Source organism: Gekko japonicus, unplaced genomic scaffold (genome assembly GCF_001447785.1).
Source record: "Gekko japonicus isolate JY-2015 unplaced genomic scaffold, Gekko_japonicus_V1.1 scaffold1631, whole genome shotgun sequence".
Classification (NCBI taxonomy): Eukaryota; Metazoa; Chordata; class Lepidosauria; order Squamata; family Gekkonidae; genus Gekko; species Gekko japonicus.
The window spans coordinates 365,881-387,735 of NW_015168700.1; the positions used below are offsets into that span (position 1 = coordinate 365,881).

The 21,855-nt window shown below is 45.0% G+C and overlaps 1 protein-coding gene across 2 annotated transcripts in view; it reads left to right on the forward strand.

Moving 5' to 3' along the window:
* The first annotated feature begins 6,878 nt into the window (after positions 1–6,878).
* The window catches only part of RRN3 (RRN3 homolog, RNA polymerase I transcription factor), a 38,693-nt gene continuing 23,716 nt past the window's right edge, over positions 6,879–21,855 (forward strand). For both annotated transcript variants that reach the window (XM_015415499.1, XM_015415500.1), the window contains exons 1-9: positions 6,879–7,091; positions 9,362–9,464; positions 9,887–9,943; positions 11,825–11,914; positions 12,009–12,138; positions 14,571–14,630; positions 16,493–16,556; positions 18,254–18,323; positions 20,965–21,063. In XM_015415499.1, the coding sequence (XP_015270985.1) occupies positions 9,372–9,464; positions 9,887–9,943; positions 11,825–11,914; positions 12,009–12,138; positions 14,571–14,630; positions 16,493–16,556; positions 18,254–18,323; positions 20,965–21,063 (663 nt within the window). In that variant the 5' untranslated portion in view covers positions 6,879–7,091; positions 9,362–9,371. The remainder of the gene's footprint in view (positions 7,092–9,361; positions 9,465–9,886; positions 9,944–11,824; positions 11,915–12,008; positions 12,139–14,570; positions 14,631–16,492; positions 16,557–18,253; positions 18,324–20,964; positions 21,064–21,855) is intronic.

Sequence of the window (21,855 nt, forward strand, 5' to 3'; positions counted from 1 at the left end):
ACATCCAGTCTTCCAAGTCTCTCCGATAACTCCCAGTCTCCCCCGAACTCCCGGAGTCGGGAAACATTCCTTTGTCAAAGAGACTTTCTCGAAGCCCACTGCCTCGACGGGAGTACACCTCCCTGGTGCCTTGGGTGTTGTACAAAGCCCAGTCGTCCTGCGCCGGTGTCTTCCGCGCACCCCAATTCGAAGGGGTTGGAGGCGGCCAAGACAGGTAGGCAGGCAGTCGGGGAATCGCTCCCCCCACAGCACCTTCCCCTGGTGCGGTAGTCATCACAATCAAAGGTGCGGAGGTAGTGGGGACCGATCCTGTGTCCCCCTCCGTGGTAGGTAGGTTTCCCTCAGACCCGCTCATGGTCTCGCCAGAATCGGGACGATAGGAGAAAAAGAGTTCTAACAATATGTTGGATCCCCAAGCATCGAGAATAAATCCACGTTTCAAAGAAAGTAAAGTTTATTTCAAAGCATTGGAAAGATACTCAAACACGTTCTTTGTTAGAACTGAACACAAGCAGTTAGGGCAGACATGATAAAGGGATTCAAGTTAGAAACACAACCAATGGATAACGTTCCCGCTGGCGGGCAGGAGAAAACGGTTGCCTGCTCAAGTCTTGGGAACCAGGCGAACGGTAGACAAAACACAGGTGCAGTTCACAGGCTTGGTGCAGTTCACAGGCTTGATAAGTAAGAAGCTAACAGCGAAGCATACTCTCCCCCTCACATCCTCCAGTTGTTTTACTTTGGCATTACAGCATAGAAAACACAGGGGTCAGCTGACAGGGACAGGGATCACATATGTACAATCAGAAGTTACACAGAACACCATGGCAGCTTGCTGACACAGGGAAGCCCTGAAGATTGCCAGGAAGCCCCAAGGCGGGTTCCTAGTAAGACCAAAGGGAGGTTAGGAGGCTGTCTGGCCTTACCAGAGCCCAGGAGAGGGACAGTGGTGGCAGCAATACCCGGAGGCAGTGAAGAAGAATTGCCCCTTCAGGTGCCAGGTCAGGCAAAGGAGGGGTGGGCAGAGCGGGGCCTGCCAGCTGACGCAGGCCCATTCCGCCACAATGTGTATGGGGAGAATGTATCTTACAGCTCCCTTAGCCTTCCTTCAGTGAAACAGGCTCTAAGCCTCTTCTGTCAGAGAAAAGCTCAGTGGGCCAAAGAAGGGCTGCCAGGGTAGATGAGCAGTGAGAGAAGCCAATAGAAATTTCCTAGCTTTTTACTTGCTGTTCTCAGAACATATGTTGAGCCCTGCTTGATTAGACATCTAGTCAAGCATCTTGTTTTACACAATGGCCAACCAGTTCTCTGGAGGACCAGCAAGCAGCACAGAGACTGAGGCCCTCCCCTTATGTTGACTTCCAGTGTTGGGTTTCAGATGATTACTACCTCTGAATATGAAGGTTCCCTATACTTACCCTGTCTAATTGCCACAATTTAATTACTTGCTGAATAAAGAAGTATTTAAAGAAGGGGACTTCCGGTTTTGGCGGTGCGAATGGCGGTCACACTCTCGGGACGCTCCCGGAGTCGACTCGCCCACGCGCAGTTGGGGGGGATCCGCATAAGCGGAGACCCTAAGGAGCCTTAGGAAAAGGCTCTGAACCAGGGGGCGCTTAGGGGAAGTGCTAAGGGGAATTAGCAACGCCACCAGGACTTCGCAGAGTGATGAAGCGAATGAATGTATGAAAGCGAAAGTGAACGGCAATGAACTGTGAGTTTCCGATTGCAAGCGCAAAAAGATACAAGCGCATCCCACCCCCCATCGTATAAGTGTAAGAGGAGGGAGGAGGTTGGAATGCCCCCCCCCGATAAGACTGGGACTGTAAGCTGAAGAAGGGGGGGGAATCGAAAGAAGTAAAGTTACCTTTTGGGAATTTTGTCAAAGCAAAGAAAGGGGAATATTTCCCAAGCAGTGCGGCACGGACTTTTTAAAAGTAAACAAAAAGTTAAGATGTCGGGGGCCAAAAGAGACAAGGACAAGGAGAAGGAAAAGCAAGCAAAGAAGCTAACGATCACTTCCGATCCTAGTTCCCGCCTCTCTGGTACAGCTGTCAATCACCAAGAAAGTAAGATGCTTCGCCCTCTGCTGGATCAGATGCAGAAAATCAGCCAAAGTTTAGTAAGCATGGGAAGTGTTCTCAGCAGTCAACAGACGCAGTTAACTGATACAGCCAAGAAAATGGAGGAGACTGCAAAGAAATGCCTGGTTTCAACAGAAGATACGCAGAAAATCAAGAAGAAGGTCAGCAAAATGGAAAGGAAGCAAGAAATGCAAGAAAATAAGTTACTAATGTTACAAATGGAACAATCTAATTTGACTCTCCGATTTCAAGGGATCAAAGAAGCAGAAAAAGAAGATCTCAGAAGCATATTAACTGAAGCGTTGGCACCACTGACGGGCAGTGAAGCGGATAAATTAAGCGAAGAAATGGATCTGATATACAGATCCTATTATAACTTTACAAAGAAAAATAATCTGCCAGCTGAAGTAGTTATCAAATTTACCAAACAACGTGTAAGAGATCAGATCCTCAAAGCGACCTCAGCAACACCCTTGAAAATTGGAGAGCAAACTATAAGGATTTTAAAAGATGTGCCATTTGAAATTCGACAGAAGCGGAAGGCATATAAAGGACTGACCACATTCTTGCAAAACCGTCAAATTAATTACAGGTGGTTGTTTCCAGAAGGACTGGTCTTTAAGTTTAAAAACAAAAGAGAGAAAATTTACTCCATTTTCAAAGCACAAGAGTTTTTGAAGAGGCACGCCAGTTCAGAGGAAGAAGCAGAAAATTTTCAGCAGCGACGAGGACAGCAATCCCGAGGGAGGTGACGAAGAACCGGAGGAGAAAGGTGGGGGGTGTCTCCTATAACCTAAGAGAGAAGAAAGGAAGGCGCCCCAACACCTGATGAACTTTTAACTGTGCTGCAAAGACATATTCGTACTAACCTAAAAGGACTTTACTAATCTAACTAATTTTTATCTTTGACAGGTAAAGGAGCAAGAAGATCAACAACTCACAGTGGAGAAATGGACTGCATTAATACGGTTAAAAGATTAACATACTAATATACTCATCACTCTACTTTTTCTTAACCCCTCTATATACCCTTCCCCCTTTCTGTAAATTTAAAGCAATAAAATTCTCTCTTTTTTAGGAGAGTACAATAAAAAAAAAAGAAGTAGTATTTAAAGAAGTACTTGTCCAGAGTTGTAAAAAGGCAAAGCTACTTCTCCTGGTGTTAGCAATGGCAGTGCTTTCTGCCAGTTTTGCCTCCTTTGTATTTCTTGAAAATGGCTTCTTCTAGCATGTTACTGTAATTTTACTTTTTTGATTCCAACAGAGTGAGTAGATTTCAGTTAAATGCTAGCCATGGTTTGTTTTTTGCACACACACCCTACTGTTGTTGGATTCCTGCTAAAAAACTTCAGTTTTCACTTTTTAAATGTAGCCCATATCCATCACCTCATGACTCCATACAGTGAAGGAAATAGTATGAAAACTATCAGCCACACTTCCTTGAAGTTGCTACAACACTTCTCTGCTAATTTCTGTTAGTTCCTAACTGATTTTTGACTATCTTGTATCATTCTAACCTGTGCAGTGACACTGTAGTTGGGAAAAAGTGATTACTAAATGCAATTACCTGAATTTGTCAAACAAGAATTCAAATTATTTTAAACTCCTTGAACTGTTAAGTAATAAGTATGACATTCAAAGAGGAAGCAAAAAAAAAAAAATTGTCTACAAGACCAGGCTGTGACACACATAGTATTTGTACCCTGCCTCACCATATGTATAGGCAATGAAATAGCAATATCATTACAATGAATTATCGAAACAGAAATACAAGAACAGCAGCAAATGCAATTAAGACAGGAATTAGTATAAAATTCTTAAAGCACAGTAAAAATAAATGGTTTTAAAAATAATTTGCAGTCTCCAAGGGCTTGAGTATTCTCAATGCAATGTCTGGCTTTTCCTTTCAACAGGCTCACGAGGCATATCACAGATTGCTTTTTCAAATACTTCTCCATTTCAAAAGGGATACACCATGTGGGATAGAGGGTTGCTATGGGAGACCAAAATTCCCCTTGGGGGAATTTTATAACTGATCATCCCAATTAGAGAAAGGGGCTGGAATACTGATACTCAAAATTATTTACAGCAGAACATTATGAAAAGAAGATGCAGGATACATGTGTGCATGGGGAGGAAATTTTGCCATCCAGCTTGCTGGGTGACCTTGGCCTGGTTGCGCTTTCTGCCTAATAACAGGGTTGTTATGAGGATAAAATGGAGGAGGGAGAACCATGTATGCTACCCTGAGCTACTTCTGGAGAGTGGGATAAAATGTATCAGGTAGATATATACTTAGAGAGGTATTGATTCTTTGTGGGTATGGAAAAGACACAATGTACACATTTTGTGGCACCCGCCTTAGGGAGCCAGCATATGACTTTATGGATAGGGTCCTGAGCATCCAGGCTGGAGCAGTCGTGATGGGAACGGAGGTGTGTTGTGACTTAGGGAGTGCAGTCTGAACACAGATCTCTTCCTTTTCCCAGGCTGTCATCACACAATTCTTGCTTGTTGCAAGGGAATGCCACACTACAAGGCTCAGGTATGCAGGCAAGAATACCAGGGGGTTTGCAAATGCAAGTGAAAAGAAAGTAATTGGTGTGCAAAGAGACTCAAGTAGACTGACTGACCTGGGATTCGAGAATCTGGGTGGAAGGGAGCATGAGGGACAGTGGTTGTATCCTAAGAGCTCCCACTGCTGAGTCAAGGAATACCCAGAGAAACGTGCCTGTGTCACTTTCCTCACTTGAGGAGGTCAAGTATCGTTCCCTCTCCCCTTAGCCTATTCCATAAATTAACATGGCTGCACAAGGCAGGCTTTTCCCATTGTAAGTACACATCGCTTTACTATATAGTCAATTGGCTTCAAAGGTTATCAAATACTGGACGTTAACAAAAGTCCTTCAACCAGCAGCCAAGGGAGGGACAGTAGTTTCTTATGAAGCTGCTCAGAACCTGGATGTGTCAGAATCAGGATTGTCTACTCTGGCCCCTGTCACACGGGCAGGAAACTGCAGTGGAGAAGTGTGGCTGTTTGCCCCGGGGCAAACTAACATGCAGTAAAGCGATCAGACCTACTGTGGAGGTTCTGTGGAGGTACTGTGGAGGTTCCATGGCAAGGGAGAGGTGCCGATCACAACACACGCCTGCGCGCAATGAAGAAGTGCGCGGCGCGGCGAACTGGTTTTCTTTTTTTGTGTACACTACGAATGCGCATGCTCCGTTGGGTGCGTGTGCGCATCCACGGAGACGTGGGGGAAAAAAACCCCTTTTCCGCAAGGGGACAGGGGGGGGCCCCGGATGCCACCGGAAACGCGATCAGACGCCCGCCCTTGCCCCGCAGTTTCTGGAAACTAGTACCTCCAAGGTACTAGTTTTTTGCTGCGCTTTTTCGGCAGGAAGCCTCAGTTGTGCCACGGAAGCACTACGCTTCCCAGATGTGCTGGTGAGATAGCGACCGGAAACTCCGCTTGTCTTCCGTATCTCTTGCGTGGCTAATGTTGCGTGTGACCGCAGCCATTGATTGGCAGCAGCTCTCCAAGGTCAGAGGTAAAGTTCTTTTACATCAGGAAAAAGTACTTAAATGTCTGACTCAGTTTATATTGATCTAAATGAAGTGAAGACTTGATGTAATGAAGCTAGTGAGGATCTCCTTTCTTGGGTTTTTAGTCAGTAGTGGGTTTCTATACTTTGTCCCGTATATGTAGTCCCCCTTCCCTTTTTCTGTGATAGTTTTTGTAGTTTGAAAAAAATAATAATAAAAAATCCCCTCTGGGGGTTCAAAAAAAAAGTTCTTTTACATCATATGTATTGATACTGCTTATTGCATTGTTCTCTAATTTTGTAACCTGCCTTTATTGCATTATTCATTGTAAACATGCTGGATTTTATTAAAGAGCAAGGTATTTGCTTACAGCGACCCACAGTGGACACAGATAGAACATGTAATAATAGCAGCAAAAGGGTAAAATAAAAACTCTCAAAAATATTAATAGTAAACAGAAATTGTAAATGGCCACAGAGGCCCATAGAAAAAAAAGCCCAAAGTTGTAGTAAGAGAACAACCGTTATGAAACACCGCAATCTGAGTTCATTAGAACTCTTCTTCAGGGTCTTAAGAGAAACAAAATTGGGGGGAGGGGGAACTGGCCATAGTCAAGAGACGACAAAAAAAAGATATTCCATCTATTGTGAAATGAAAGCAAGCAAAATTTAAAAATACTGCGAAACAGGCACTGCAGTGTAGACAGAACAAAGTTAGAGTCCAGTGGCACCTTTAAGAACAAGTAGGTATAAGCTGTCGAGTGCACGCACACTTCCTCACATACGATGAAACGGAAATTACCAGGCCACACGTATATGTAGAGGGTGAGAGCAGTAATTTAGTATGCCAATACGCTAGTATGCGTGCACTCGAAAGCCCACACCTTGAATTAAACTTTGTTGGCCTTAAAAGGTGTCACTGGACTCCCAACTTTGTTAACTGCCGCTTCAGACCAACCCACCTGAATGTAGATATTATTAAGTCATATTTTAAAAATCGCAAGGCAGACATTAAATAGTTGCAACAGAAACGTTTTTAAAACTCTTTACGAACTCGGGGGGCAGGCCAAAGGCCCATCCAGTCCTCAGCCACTCCATAAAGGCTGTTTTCTTATCCGGTTCCCGTCTTATTGGTTTGCAAGCGCTCCCTAGAGAGTCGGAAGTGCGGGTTTTCTTCCGGGGGAAGGACGTAACGCCCCTTTTGCAAGGGAGGGAGATGAGGGGGGTGGGTGGGGAAACCCCCGTCGTTCTTCTTCCGGGTTGCAGCGTTGAGGTGTGTGCCGCGGCTGCGTCAGAGGGAAAAGCCGGTCGGAGCCAGGTACACGAGGGGTATGGAGCAGGAGGAGGAGTGGACGGTCCCAAGAACGGAGACGGGAGCACGGTGTGGCTGGCCGGTCGCTGGCCGGAGACCCTAAACTGGGCGGAGGAGCCGTCGGAGAGTCGCAGCGGCTGAGGGCCAAGGTGGAGTGTTTTTTTTGGGGGGGGGGGGTTGGGATTCAGAGAAGGAGCCGTGAGAGCATCTGCTTTGCACGCAGCAGGTCCCAATCGCCACCGTTTCCAGTTGAAACAATGAAGTCGTGGGTGATGCAAAAGAACTTGAACCCATGTGCTCCCTTTCAGGTGTGGAGTCTTGTGGGCAAAAATCCTATTTTGTGAGCTACTGGCATCAATGCTCCCTCTAAGTTGTGGAGTGAGCAAAAATTCTACTCTGTGAGCTACTGGCATTAAAGTTGTGAGCGAGCAATTTGGCTAAATCGGTTTGCTCTGTATAAATCGGTTTGCTCTGGAGCCCCATCCTTCCTGAGCGATGACAAAAATGTGTGAGCCGGAGGCTAGAAAACTGCGAGCTAGCTCACACTAACTCAGCTTAGAGGGAACACTGACTGGCATTAAAGTTGTGAGCGAGCAATTTGGCTAAATCGGTTTGCTCTGTATAAATCGGTTTGCTCTGGAGCCCCATCCTTCCTGAGCGATGACAAAAATGTGTGAGCCGGAGGCTAGAAAACTGCGAGCTAGCTCACACTAACTCAGCTTAGAGGGAACACTGACTCGAACCAAACCCGGCAATACTAACCTGGGCAGACTGAAGGGCGATTTAGTATACAACTTTAATGTGGCTTAGCTCAGTGGCAGAGTATGAAGAAGGTCCCAGGTTCAATCCTAGTAATCTTTCCTCAGAAGAATTAGATAGTAGGTGGTCTGGAAAGACCTCTCCCCCTGAGACCATGGAGAACTGCTGATCAGGCAAAGCAGGCAACTGATCTTGGTGGACCAGTGCTCTGACTGCCTAGCATGCAGTTTCATATGCTTTGCCACTGCTGTGGAAGTTATTTAATGGACGTTCATAGAGAAGACCCCCTTCCCGTATTCATTCACGAGCATCTTCAGTAAAAGGATGCTGGTGAAGACCCCTCTGCCAGACAACAGTAGACATTGCAACAGTAGAAGGCATAATATGAGGAGTGTTCAGCTCAGTCGTAGAGTATCTGCTCTGTGTTTAGAAGGTCCCCAGCTGGGTTCCAGTCACCAGTTAAATAAAAGGATCTCAATGAGCAGGCAGCGGGAAAGGTTTTTCTCTGGTAGAGAGCCAATACAAGGAGATTATCCTGAGCAAGATGGACCACTTGACCTAGGACATGTCCATCAGCTGTTGGGAAGGGCCATGGCTCTGGCAGAGTCCATGTTTTGGAAGCAGGACTGAAGTTAAAAGCTGTGGTGTTGGAAATGGCCCTTTCTTTGAGATCCTAGAGAGCTGCGGCCAATTAGAGTAGGTAATGCTTAGCAGTATGGCTTAGTAGTCAAACTTGGTAGACAGTAGTATTGTATGTTTGTAAGGAGGGCTGTAGCTCAGTGGGTTAGCATGTGTTAAGGGGCCAGATTCAGTCCCTGGCATCTCCACTAATGATTTGATTAGCATTAGCCTCCTCTTTGCTGGTCATCCAGGCCAGTGTGAAACAGATGCTGGACTATATGGGCCATTGGTCTAATCCTATGGGTCTTATGTTCTTTTACTTGATCCCCCACCTCTTTTGCTAAATACGGAGATTCTGTTCTTTAGCTTTGTTAGTTGTGTGAAATTAAGTAGTAAAGGCTTGCCTCAAGGATCTGCCAATGTGGTTTGGGCGAAGTGGATGATATTGAGCACTATTTACTTAGATGCTCATGGCACGAATCACTTAGGCAGAGTTTTATATACCCTATCTTACCTTTGCACAATGGATTCTCAGAACAGGAGTTGGTTGTTTTTTTGCTCTCTGATACGGATGTATATGTTACCAGCAGAATGTCCTTATTTGCTTTGGCGGCAAAAAAGATAAGATTAAGGTTAGGATTCAGCGCAAGTCAGTGAAGGGATGTCTTAATGTAATGAACATGGGTGTGTATGTATTTTTGTTTTGTTATGGCCAATGGCTAATACAATAAACTTGATGATGATGATGAAGTAGTAAAGGCAGGTTTCTCGTTTTGAAACTAAAATGTGTATGTTGGCTTCTCTGAAATCTCGTATGAAAAGTGGAAGCTGGTTGGATAGATGCAGTGTGTGCTGGTTTGGAACACCAAGCATTATGTTTTTCACCTGTCCCACCTAACCCCAATTCCATAGTTCTTCCCACAGCAAGGGTTTGGTGGTGGAAGAATGATTATGTTTTGCTTTCATGTAGGAGCCAACAAAACAAGAAATGTCCTAAAATATTGTTTTTATTGTGCCGTGTTTTGTTTTGCCATTTTAGAATTTCTGACATGTTGGCTGCAGGTGGATTTCTAAGGCCGTCACCAAGGAAAACAGTTCGATTTGGTGGGACCTTGACAGATATTCTGCTAAAATACCAAAAGGTAATGTAGCTGTGCATCGTTGTCTGTGTTGTGTACATGATGATTGCAAAGGGGGGCCATATTAGTCCATCATAGCAAAATAAAACAGAAGTCTAGCAGCATCTTAAAGACTCACATTGTTTATTTCCATGAGTGTTATGAATCACAGCTTACCCCATTCTTGTATATCTGCTTTGCATGACATGGAGAAGGGATGAGATATGATTACTGTCAATTTGGAGACAAAAGTGTAAAGTGTTGATTTTAAATTCAGGAAGTTTATTCTGAAGAGATCAACTTTTTGTGGTATTTTCCTTTCTTTTTAATGTGTCCTGTTTGTAGTAAAAGAATAATTGAGGTCACTGAATCTAAAAACAGGTCTTGCCGTCAAGATTGCATGGATTACCAGAATATACCTTAATGCTTTTATTTTTCTCTCTTAGGGAGAGAAAGCTGATTTTGATTTATTGAAGGATCAGCTGTTGGATCCAGGCATAAAAGTAAGGGATTTTACACCAAAGTATCTCGATATGCTTGCTCCTTAGATAGAGAATAAAATTTTGGTGATATCCACTATATGTTTTCTGTACTGCCTATATCCCTTTTTTCAAAAAACGTTTCAGCCACCTTTGTTACTTATCAGCAGACTTTGGTGGTTTCTGCTAGAGGTAGACCTCATTCCTTTTTTTCTCTCTGGTGTCTGTTGTATTCAGTGTTGCCTACACAGATGTCATGGCTCTTACTGATATGTCTTTTAAGGAAATCCTTTTCATTCTCTGTTTACATTTGTGTGTCCACCGCATACAGTAGTGCACCTATTTTATGAAAAGCTTTGTGTCTGTCAGTCTGAGGAGGTAGAGAGTGTTACTCAAAGGTCATTTCGGGGGGGATTGCAGTTCCCCTGGGTGAGGTACGGGGGCGGGGCACATGACGAAGCCCCGCCCCCTGCTTCCGGCCGCCCCGCTTCCAGCCCTCATTCAGCCAGAAGGAGGCAGGAGAAGAGGGAGGGTAAGTTGCTTCCTCCCTGCCTCTCCCCACCCCTGCCTGCTTGGGGCCAGGGAGGGCCTTCGCGGGGCTTCCTTGCACTCACGCCGACCTTGCAGGTCCACCGCTGGGCCCCTCATGGGGCTCGGCAGTGGAGCTGCAAGGCCAGCGGCGGCGGCCGGGACCGTTGGGGGCGAGGTGTGTGGCCTTATGACACACTTCTGGTGATGTCAGGGGGTGTGGCATATGCTAATGAGTTATGCTAATGAGTTCCCCTAGCTTTTTTTCTACAAAACGACCCCTGGTTACTTACCATACATTAAGTTGCCTTTTATGAATAAACAACTGGGGGGGGGGTATTTCTTGGCAGCATTTTACAGACATTTGGTAATATTTTATTTATGTTATTTTCCTTTATTATACACGGTCTTCCTCCCCAATGGGCGTCCATAGTGGCTTACCTTGTTCTCCCCTCTTCGATTTTATCCTCACAAGAACACTGTGGTACCCCTGGCCTGGATAGCCCAGGCAACCCCGATCTTGTCAGGTCTTGGAAGCTAAGCAGGGCCAGCCCTGGCTAGGGTTTGGATGGGAGACCTCCAAGGACTACCAGGGTCGGGACACAGAGGCAGGCAATAGCAAGTCCCACTAGGGATTGCCAGAAGTCAGCTTAACTTGATTGCAAAAAAAGAGAGAGAAAACACTATTTATTTTTTTCCAATTTTTGAATTGCCTAATCCCCACGAATGTGGGGGTCTAGGCGATGTACAGATTTAAAAGCAATAAAACAATAAAAATCTACTTTGTGGTAGGTTCAGTGGCATGCGTGTGACTGGCCCCCAAGGTCATGCAGCAACCTTTCATGGCAGAGTGGGGATTCCAGATCATAGTCAAGTACTCTAACCGCTACACCACACCGTCTGTCGTAGCAGACCAATCTTCGAGTAAATATGAACTCTCCATTTTTGCACTGAGACTTACAGATTTTGAGTACGCCTATCTCATGGGATGTCTTGTATTACTGACAACCTTATTTGATAACTAATACCTAGCTAGTGGTATGTTTAAAAACTTTTAAAATTGATATGCTATACTTTAAAAAAAAATACGACAGGTGCTTTAGCAAATGTTTTAAGCATAATTGTTCACATTTGGATGGATAGGCCTTGTTAGCTGCCCTGGTGGGGAGGGCGGGGTATAAATCAATCAATCAAATAAATAAAGCTCTTTTTCTCTCCGCTCCCCACAGCCAGGAGATTTGGTTAAAAATGTGTATAGGTTTGTATGAGGGCAATAATACGCATAGGAAGTCTTACAGAATGGCTGTTGCTTATTTTTTTAATGCCGTCAGTAATAATATTTTGGATTTTTGATAATGTTCAACTGTTAAAATGAAGGATGACCAGATTATTCATTGGCTACATGAGTTCCGGTCTTCCGTTGCGGTCCTGACAAAGGAGTTTGAACAGCTTGTCAGCGTCTTATTGGTAAGAATGTGCTGAAATGAATAATATTCTAGCTGGTTTTTTAATTTCATCTGCCCAGTGCATGTTCTCATTGCTTGTATATACAACATTGCAGAAAGTACCATGGCTCCAAAGAAGCAAAGCTGTGGAGGAGGAGTACTTGGCTTTCCTGAGCAACTTGGTGTCAGCTCAGACAATCTACCTTCGGCCGTGTCTTGCTATGATCATCTCACACTTTATTCCCCGTGAGTTTTTTCCTCCCCATGGTTCTTATAATTGGAGTACTTGTGCAAGCTACCTTTTTAATTTGGTGATCACTGGGATTTTCTTAAATGACAGTTGCAGAGTTTATGTTTACATTGCTTATCAGCACCTGAAATGTTATTTGAACCGTTACAAGCTGGAACCCATCAGGCATCATTGGGGACAGAGTAATTTGGATGTTCCATCCCCCTCCCCAGGATTTTATAAGCTCTCGGGGACTTGAGCAAGCTGATTCAACCCCTCCCCCCAACTGACACTCCACTGAACTCATCATTCTCAGCCTCCTGGTACATATTCAGTCCTCATTCAACCATTCCCCCACCCAGGAAACTAGTTTACATAGTCATATTTTTCTATGTGCTTGGGTATGTATGCAAGTATGTTTTTACTGCTTTTGTCACAGGGCATAGCCGTTTCACCATTAGATGTAGTGATTTGAACTCAGATGTTATAGACTGTTTTCTGCGTGGTACACTTGTTGTGTAAGGAAAACTTGGGTTTGAATCTAGAAGAAGAAGAAGAAGAAGAGATTGGATTTATACCCCGCCCTTCTCTTGGAGTCTCAGAGCGGCTCACAAACTCCTTTCCCTTCCCCCTCCCCACAACAGACACCCTGTGAGGTGGGTGGGGCTGAGAGAACTCTGACACAAACGGCTCTTTTTCAAGGACAGCTGTGCCCGAGCTTGTGACTGACCCAAGGTCACATCAGCAGGTGCAAGTGGAGGAGTGGGGAATCAAACCCGGTTCTCCCAGATTAGAGTCCGCACACTTAACCAATACACCAAACTGGCTCTCTGGCTGATCATAAATAATCACTGTCTGTCTGTTACATGGACTCCTGTACATGCACACTACCCTGCGCTCCTTAAAAGAAGGATGGGTCAGGTCTGAGGAATGAAAGAGCGCAGTTCTTATAAAGATAACTGGAATATGCTAAATCTGTTACAAGCCAGCAGTCAGCTTCTGTTAAAATAGTTCTGGCTACTTCAGACAATGCTCTCTGTTGATACCACTCTGTCTGGAACCTCAGCACGCAAAAAGAACATGCTGACTCATGTCCAGACAGCTGCAAAAATAGTTCCAGGTTCCTAAAGGAATTTTCCGCTCTGCTTCTTGAGCAGCATAAGAATATGTTATTCCCACAAAAATCCCGATACACTGAAATCCTTTTTGCCTCTTCAGGTTCCTGTTGTTGTCTAAATGCTGAAAAGGAACTACTACTTCTCTCAATGGAATTCAGTGCAAGTGGGCATTGTGATGGCCACAGGCATGGATGGCTTTAGAAAGGGGTTAGATAGATTCATGGAGCAGAGAGGTCCATCCATGGCTACTAGCCATGGTGATTAAAGGAAGGCACCAAGACTCTGAATACTAGTGCTGGGAGGCAACATCAAGGGAAGGCCTTGGTCTCTGTATCCTATTTGGTGGACCGCCAAGGCAGCTGGTTGGTCGCTGTGCAAGATAGGATGCTGGGTCACTAGTCTGATCTAGCAGGGGTCTGATGTTGGTTTAAATCTGAGATGTTTCTGATGGCTGCAGTTGAAACCTTGCAGTCAAGCATGGTCACTGACATCCTGTATAATAAACATGGTATTTCCTCATTTGCAAGTATGTGTTCGAGAAGGAAGAAGAAGAGATTGGATTTATCCCCCACCCTTCACTTGGAGTCTCAGAGGGGCTTACAAACTCCTTTCCCTTCCCCTCCCCACGACAGGCACCCTGTGTGGTGGGTGGGGCTGAGAGAACTCTGACACAAACTGCTCTTTTTCAAGGACAGCTGTGCCAGAGCTTGTGACTGACCCAAGGTCACATCAGCAGGTGCAAGTGGAGGAGTGGGGAATCAAACCCGCTTCTCCCAGATTACAGTCCGCACACTTAACCACTACACCAAACTGGCTCTCAGGGGATAGGAAGTGGCCATATTTATTTGCGGGAATTGATGCATATCATCAGCATGAAGCTGTTAGCATAAAAAGAGTTAAGCATAAAAAGCAGTGTAAGCAGTCTTTGTGAATGGAGGCATGAAGGAGGGGTGCCTGGCTGCTGCTTGCTCTTCCCCTGATGGTCTTGGTTGAGGACTACCTAGGGAGGACGTACCCAGGAACCAGCTTAGGACCGGACTCCAAAATCTCAAAGCATTTAGAAGTTCTGAAGTCTCAATTGAATGCCCTCCCCCACTCATCCTCTGTGATAAATTGAAATGTATCTTTCGTTAGAACATTGGGAACATTTCCTTAAAAGACTGCCAGAACCATATCATGTGTTGAAAATTTCATGGTCTGCAATCTGGAATGCAGCACAATTGGTAATGGGGGTTTGGCCGATTAAATTTTAGGTAGCTGCAAAAAACTCGTTTGGCAGTGTGGCTGTCTTTTTAAGTGGTATATTTAGAAAGAATCCTGTTTCCTGCCAGCTCGAATCACTGTGCGAGAGGATGATGTGGACATCTCCGATTCAGACGACGACGATGAAAGTGAGTAGTGACATTGTATTCAGTGCTCACTTTAGTGCCAAATAGTCTTTCTCATTAAGCATATTATTTCCTGTTTAATACACTGAAACTAGCGTTGCAAAGCCTGTGAAGAGTAGTGCTTCAGCATATTTAGGACAGAGGAATAAGCGTGAATTGTACTTTGCTTTAATATCTGTGGAAGGTTTACTGTCAACGCAAGTACCATACAGATTTTATGGTAAAAACTAGGGTTTGTGTTTTTTTTGCAAGTAGAGGGTCTCAGGTTCAATCCCCACCATCTCCAGTTAAAGGTTCCCAGGCAGCAGGTGGTGGGAATGATCTTTTTCTTGCTAAGAGCCACTACTTACTTAATTTCTTGCGGAGAGCCACTACTTAGAAGAATGGACAATGCTGAAGCATGTGGATCAATATATAATATACATGCTTCCTCAGGCTTTCAAAGGACATCTTTCTGTTAGTAATGATCTGCTCAGTAGCCAGGGAGCCTTTTTGTCAAAACCTGGTCAGACCTGGGACCTTCTCCATTGCAGAGAAAGTGTTCTATCACTGAGCTGCAACCCCTGTGATCAGTAGTAGTGATCAGAGTTCCTTCTAAGCGGCACTAGGGGGCACTGGTGCACATAATTTTAGGTGGCAGCTCAGGGATTTTACCTTCAGCTCACAAGTAAACTGAGAAGGCATCCCCCCCCCTTTGGAAACAATGAAGGATGAGGGCACCTCCTTCTAAGGCCCATAGAATTGTACCCCCGGTCCAATTTTTTTGAAACTTGGGGGGGGGGGTTTGATGAGAGACATCAGCAGCTATGCTGCAAATTTGGTGCCTCACCCTAAAAAAACCAGTCCCCCCGAGCCCCACACCCCCCCGGATCAATTCTCCTATTATGCTTTTCAGTAGGATTTATAAGCTGCCTTGAGTCACAGGGAAAGTGGGATATAAATTTTTGAATAAATAAGTAGTTTGAACAGGTTGATAACATTTAAGCAACTTTCTGTTTGTTAGGTTAGTTAGGGTTCTAACAGTGATTGTTCCACCTCTGTTATACTTGACCTGTAATTTGTCATAGTTCACTAAAAAAAACCCCAAAGTAGACCTCAAGAGTTCCCAACCCCCTCCTTCCCAACCTCCTACCCCAGCCCCAACTGCTGGTATATTTTCTAAGGCTCAGCTCAGGGTGCCGGAACAAGGCCAGGTCTACCAGTATAGTAGACTGGGGTGGGTAAACTTGTTCTCAGGAGGCCAGGTCTACCAATATAATGGACTGGGGTGGGTAGAACTCTTCTCCAGAGGCCAGGTCTACCAGTATAGTGGAAAGTGGTGGTTAGGTCTGTTCTCCAGAGACTAGGTCTACCAATATAGTGGAAATGGGTAGGTAGACCTGTTTTCCAGAGGCTGGTCTACTCCCATAGAGGACAACATTTTCTGTAATGAAATTTGACTTGATTCTGTTTTCTCTGATAATGTTTAAATTGTTCTTAAAATATAGTTTAAAATAGTTTAAAAGAATTAGTTCTGAGGTTTTTACAAGGTTATGGAAATAATGTTGTAAAAAAATAAATTTATGCAATAGTCAAATGTAGATTTGCTCACAACTTTAATGCTGCTAGCTTTTTTTGCTCACGAAATAGAATTTTTGCTCACAACACTGTGGCGCTTAGAGGGAACATTGCTTTTATTTCGGTAATTTGAACTTTTGTTTCTGTCTGACTGCAACTTAGGTACATTAGATGAAAATATTAGGACCGGAATAGCAAACAAAACAATCTACCTTGAGAAATGAAAGAAATGCACCTGTGACACCTGCCTGGATTGCTGTGCTTCGCTTGCTTTGACAATTCTCAGGGTTTTTTTTCAATTTTTGCAGATGTTACCAGATCCTTTAACGCGTGTCACAGAGCATTGCAAACAGTTGCCAGATATGTCCCTTTGTAAGTGCCTTCAATTTTATTTGGCTTGTTGTCTATGTCCTTGTCCTTTTTGCCAGCCCATAAAGTGAAATGAATTGTTAAAGCATTTAGAGCAACAAGGCTTTTTACAAAGGCTTAAAGGAGTTATGCTGTTTAAGATGGTCATACATAGTGAGATAGTCTTAAATGACCTTTCTGTAGGTTACGCTGTTTGTATTGCTGCCGTAGAATGCTTTGTTTAGACAGTTGTTTAAATCCATAAGAAGGGTAAAGAGTCCCTGTTGTTTGTTTATTTATTTATTTATTTAACTTTCAGTTTATATACCGCTCGAACCCCGAAGGGTATCTGAGCGGTTTACATACGATTTTAATTTCCGACCTAGGGCCACATTAAGTGGGGGAAGTGTTTGCCTACCAGCACCCAGGCAGCTCTTGTTGGCTCTTTCCAGCGGGCTTCAGGTGTTCTTCTTGGCGGTCAACCTCCTGGCCCCTTGGGGCGGGACTTGCTTCCTTTGGGACGGGTCTTTCTTCCAGCAACTTCCTCTGGCAGGCTTTTCTCCCGGGGCATGGCCACGTGCCAGCCACAGCTCCGGCTATGTCCTGCTGGCTCCGCCGCGCCGTCACGCCCCCACGACTCCGCCTCCGCCCAGTCTCCGTCGCTCAACATCACTAGGTCGCCAGGGCTGCTTGCCGATCGCTCCGCCATTGTGTACTTAAAGGTGTTAGGCAGGATCACTTAACAGAGACTAGATGCCACAAAGCAGACTGGCTATCTCTGCCCTTCCAGTTAATTAGGTTAAGGAATATTTGAACTGCGTGTTCCTGCCACTATTTCAGTGTGTGTTTGTGGGTGGAGTTTTCTTATCAGCATATTCAGGGCAGTGAGTAGGAGGAAGGCTTAAAAATTGGAATGTTTTTCCTTGCATTTCTGGGAGCCTTTTACAAGTGGAAGGAGACTTGGGGTGGGCACTTCATATTTCCCCCTTTCTTGTGTTTTCTCTGCTCCCTCCCAGTCTCACCTGGTTTTCTTTCCACCCATCAGGTTTTTCCCTCTTCTGCATGCTCTTCCTTCTTTCCTCGCAAACCCTCCTTCCTCTCTCACCCTTGCATGTACTGCTCCTTTCCCCTGGCCTTCTGGTTTTCCCTCCCTTTGTCTTCTTTTCTCCTCACACCACCTGATGAGTTTGTTCACCTCTGTCCTGCTGCCCGTTGACCTTCCCAGTCTTGCTCAGTGCAATGAAGAAGGAGCTTAGAAGCAGACTTGTTCAGCCTGCCTAAGCCTCTTCTGTCGTCCCCTTGAGGTGGCCAGTACGACTGCGCTATAGCAACCCAAAGTCATTCCCCCACCCCCAATAATTTGTGATGTTGGTGTATGCCAGATGTCATGGTGCCAGGGCCTTGAATAAACTACATGAAATGATTGTAGTCCCTTTTGCGTTTTGCCTTTGACGCTGTTTTCTTTGTAGGAAGTGCCAATATCTATGTGGGTTGATTTCTGAAGGATTTGGGGAGGTTTTTTGATCTTTGTTTTTTTTAAACTCAGTGGTAATCATATAGCTCAATCAGTAAATAGCATTTTATTGGCATAGTGAAGGGAATATTTAGGTTAAGCAATCGGTATCAAAATGAGATATACAAAACATTGTGATTTTTTTGTACATACACACATGTGTCTGTGTGTGTGCGCGCGTACAAATATGTATTATTTTGCATTGCAGGACACCACAGTTTCTTATGCCGGTGTTAACTGAAAAATTCCCCTTCATTAATAAGTCAGAAAGAACTCTGGTAAGGGACTTATGTGTCTTGTTTGTTTTGTTTACTTATTAGAATATTTATATCCCTCCTTTTTTTGTAGCTCAGGTGGCTACAAATCTCGGGTTTAAACATATAGAATAAAATAAAACCCCACATAACCATCCTTCTCCATCTATAAGTGCCTGCAGCCTACACCCCATCATTGCAAATCAAATGGCTTTGCAACACCTCCTAACATTTCTAGAGATTCAAAGTGCCTCTCTTTGTGCTGTTGCATTTGCAGTGTGTGTGTGTGTGTGTGTGTGTGTGTGTTAAGTTTTGTCAAGTTGCTTCTAACGTACGGCGACCCTATGAATTAATGGCCTCCAAAATGTACTGCCATTATCAGCCTTGCTCCGGTCTTGCAAATGGAAGGTCATGGCCAGTGTTCCCTCTAAGCTGAATTAGTGTGAGCTAGCTCACAGTTTTTTAGCCTCCGGCTCACAAATGTTTGTCTTAGCTCAGGAAGGATGGCTCCAGAGCAAACTAATTTATGCAGCAGCCAAATGGCTTGCTCACAACTTTAATGCCAGTAGCTCACAAAGGAGAATTTTTGCTCACAAGACTCCACAGCTTAGAGGGAACATGGCCTCCTTGATGGAGGCAATCCATCTCATGGTGGGTCTTCCTCTTTTCCTGCTGCTTTCAGCTTTTCCAAGTGTCACTGTCTTTTCTAGTAGCTCTTGTCTTCTTATAATGTGACTGAAGTACAATAATTTCAGTTTGGTCATTTTAGCTTCTAGGGAGAGTTCAGGCTTGATTTGATCTAGAATCCACTTGTCTTTTTTGGTGGTAAAACTCTCCTCCAACACCACATTTCAAATGAATCAACTTCCTAGCAGCTTTCTTCTCTGTCCAACTTTCACACCCGTACATAGTAATGGGGAATACTATGGCATGAGTGATTTTGATCTCTGTCACCAGTGACATATCCTTACACTAAAGGATCGTTTCTATATCCTTCATGGCTACCCTTACCAGTCCCAGTCTCAGTCTCCTGATTTCTTGGTTGCAATCTCCCTTTTTTCTTTTTTGTTTGGCTGGTAGGGGAGGCAGGGCCGGACTGCTGAGGTGGGGTTGGGCGGGGTGGGCCCACCCACCCGACTCCTAGTCATCACGGCCCCCCAGTTGCAAGGGCATGAACATGGAGTCCAGAATCTCCTCCCTTTGACTATTGCGGGAGGCGGGATAGTGCATCGGCTAGACAATTTGCCGAGCTCGGGAAATAATGAAGTGTGAATTGGAACTTGGAAAAGAAGTCGGCCCAACGCAATTGCTTGGCGTTGAGGGTACGGGAATTTTTTAACACTTCCAGGTTTTTATGATCTGTCCAGACCTAAAACGGCACCCTGGCACCCTCCAACCATTGCCGCCATGTAGAGAGTGGCAGCTGGATTGCCCCCGCCTCCTTGTCCCACACCAACCAGTGGCGTTCAGTCTCATTAAACTTGCAGGATACATACGCCAGGGGGTGCAACCTCCCATCCTCCCCCTCCTGTAGGATCACCCCGCCCATGGCGACGTCGGAAGCATTGACTTGCACAATGAATTTTTTATTCTCATTGAGGTGGGCCAAGGCCGGTTCCGAGGTGAAGAGTTTTTTAAGGCGGTCGAACGCCTTCTGACGTTCATTTGTCCATAGTAACTTAGCACCCAGCTTGGTGGCTTCTGGGCCCTTCCCTTTGGGTTTCAACAGATTGGTGAGGGGGAGATCGAAAAAAAATTCCGATAAAAATTGGAAAATCCAAGGAAGGGTTGTAGCTGGCGGTGGGTGCGGGGAGCTTCCCACCCCAGTACACCACGGACCTTCCCCGGGACCATTTCCAGCCCCTTTTCTGAGATGCTATATCCCAAGAAGTCAATAGCCGTTTGATGAAATTCTCATTTAGAAAGTTTCGCAAACAGTTTGTGCTTGTGCAACATCTGGAGCACCTCCCTCACCAGTTTCACATGCGAGGGTAAATCGGGGGAGTACAGCAAGATAGCATCTAAATAGACAAGGACACCTTTAAACAAGTGTTTGTGTAACACTTCGTTGATCAGGTTCATGAAAACTCCCGGAGCGCCCTGGAGACCGAATGGCATCACCCTATATTCGAACTGCCCCAGGGGAGTGTTGAAAGGCGTCTTGTGCTCATCCCTCTCTTTTATGCTCACTGTGAAGTACGCAATTAAATACAAGCTCTTCTTCCTCATTTTGACTTCAATCTTCTATTTTTGACTGGATATTAATTTGTATAACACTTGGGAGTTGCAGTTCTAATTCCCTTTGCTACAGTAAGGCCAGCTGAGAACTACAACTCCCAAGGTGCAACGTGTCAGAAGTGGGGGTGTAAGAATGGAGGAGCCAGTGGGCAGGCCAATAGTACACCAAGGCAGCTTCCCCAGTGGCCAATGGGAGAGTATGGCTTGTCCGTGTGTCTGTGTGTGTGTGTATTGCTAATGAAGAAGTTGCCAGCTCCTGCTCTGCTTTCAACAGGCATTTCTGCAGATCTGTAGACTGCCTCTTGAATCAAGATTAAAGAAACCACCAATGTTGGTACTTAGGTCTTTGTTGGTTTTCAGTGCCTCGGAGGTTCCCCTACCCCTTGCAAAGAAGCCACCCTTCCTTAAAATAATATTTGTATTACAGCAGTGCTATGTACACAACATGCTTCGAATTAGTGGCTACATCCCAGGGCTGAGACATGACATTTTGGAGCTGGTGACTGAAAGATTGTTAAAGATTGATGTAAGTATAGAACCTGGTAAGTTGTTGCTTCAGAAAATATTATATAGTTACAATGGTGTGCGTGTGTTTCAGTATGACTTTCCAGTCCCATCGACTTAGAAAAGCTTACTCTGCTTTGTTTCCACCAAGGATTAGTAGCCAGCCAAGGTTTATGTTCATCACAACCCTGTCTTTTCTCCATTTTTTTAAATATTTATCTGGCTGCATTTCTCCTGACCATCTCCCTCTGTTTCTTCTTCTTCTGGTGGGGTTGTCTGGCATCCCGTGACTGTGATAGTGAAACCCTGCCCCCACCTCAGCCCAGAGCATGGTGTGTACCTGCAGGGATGAGCTTCTGAACTGCTTTGAAAGCAGCAAGAAGTCTCAGAATTTGTCTCCAAGGCTCAGCACATAGTATTAGGGTGAATGCTGCACGTTCCTCGTGAAGCTACGAAAGGCAGGAACTCTCCCTGTCTCAGTGCTGGCTTGGGAGACATCTTGCTGCTTTCTGAATGCTTCTGAAGCCAAGATTAGAGGGAGGAGTGCCCTCAACACACAAGTCTGCAGGCCTCTGAAAAGGGCAGGGGCTCTCCCTTGATGCTGTGCAGTTGTCATACCAAAGTATGGACTTTATAAAGACAAACTAGAAAGCCCATTTTCAGGCCCAACACAATTCAGTGTTTTCTGTTGTGAGGTAATTGACTTGTTTGAACATTGTAAGTAGCAGAGCTGACCAAGGGCAAAAGGGGTGCCCACCAATGTTCCCTCTAAGCTGTGGAGTCCTGTGAGCACAAATTCTACTTTCTGAGCTCC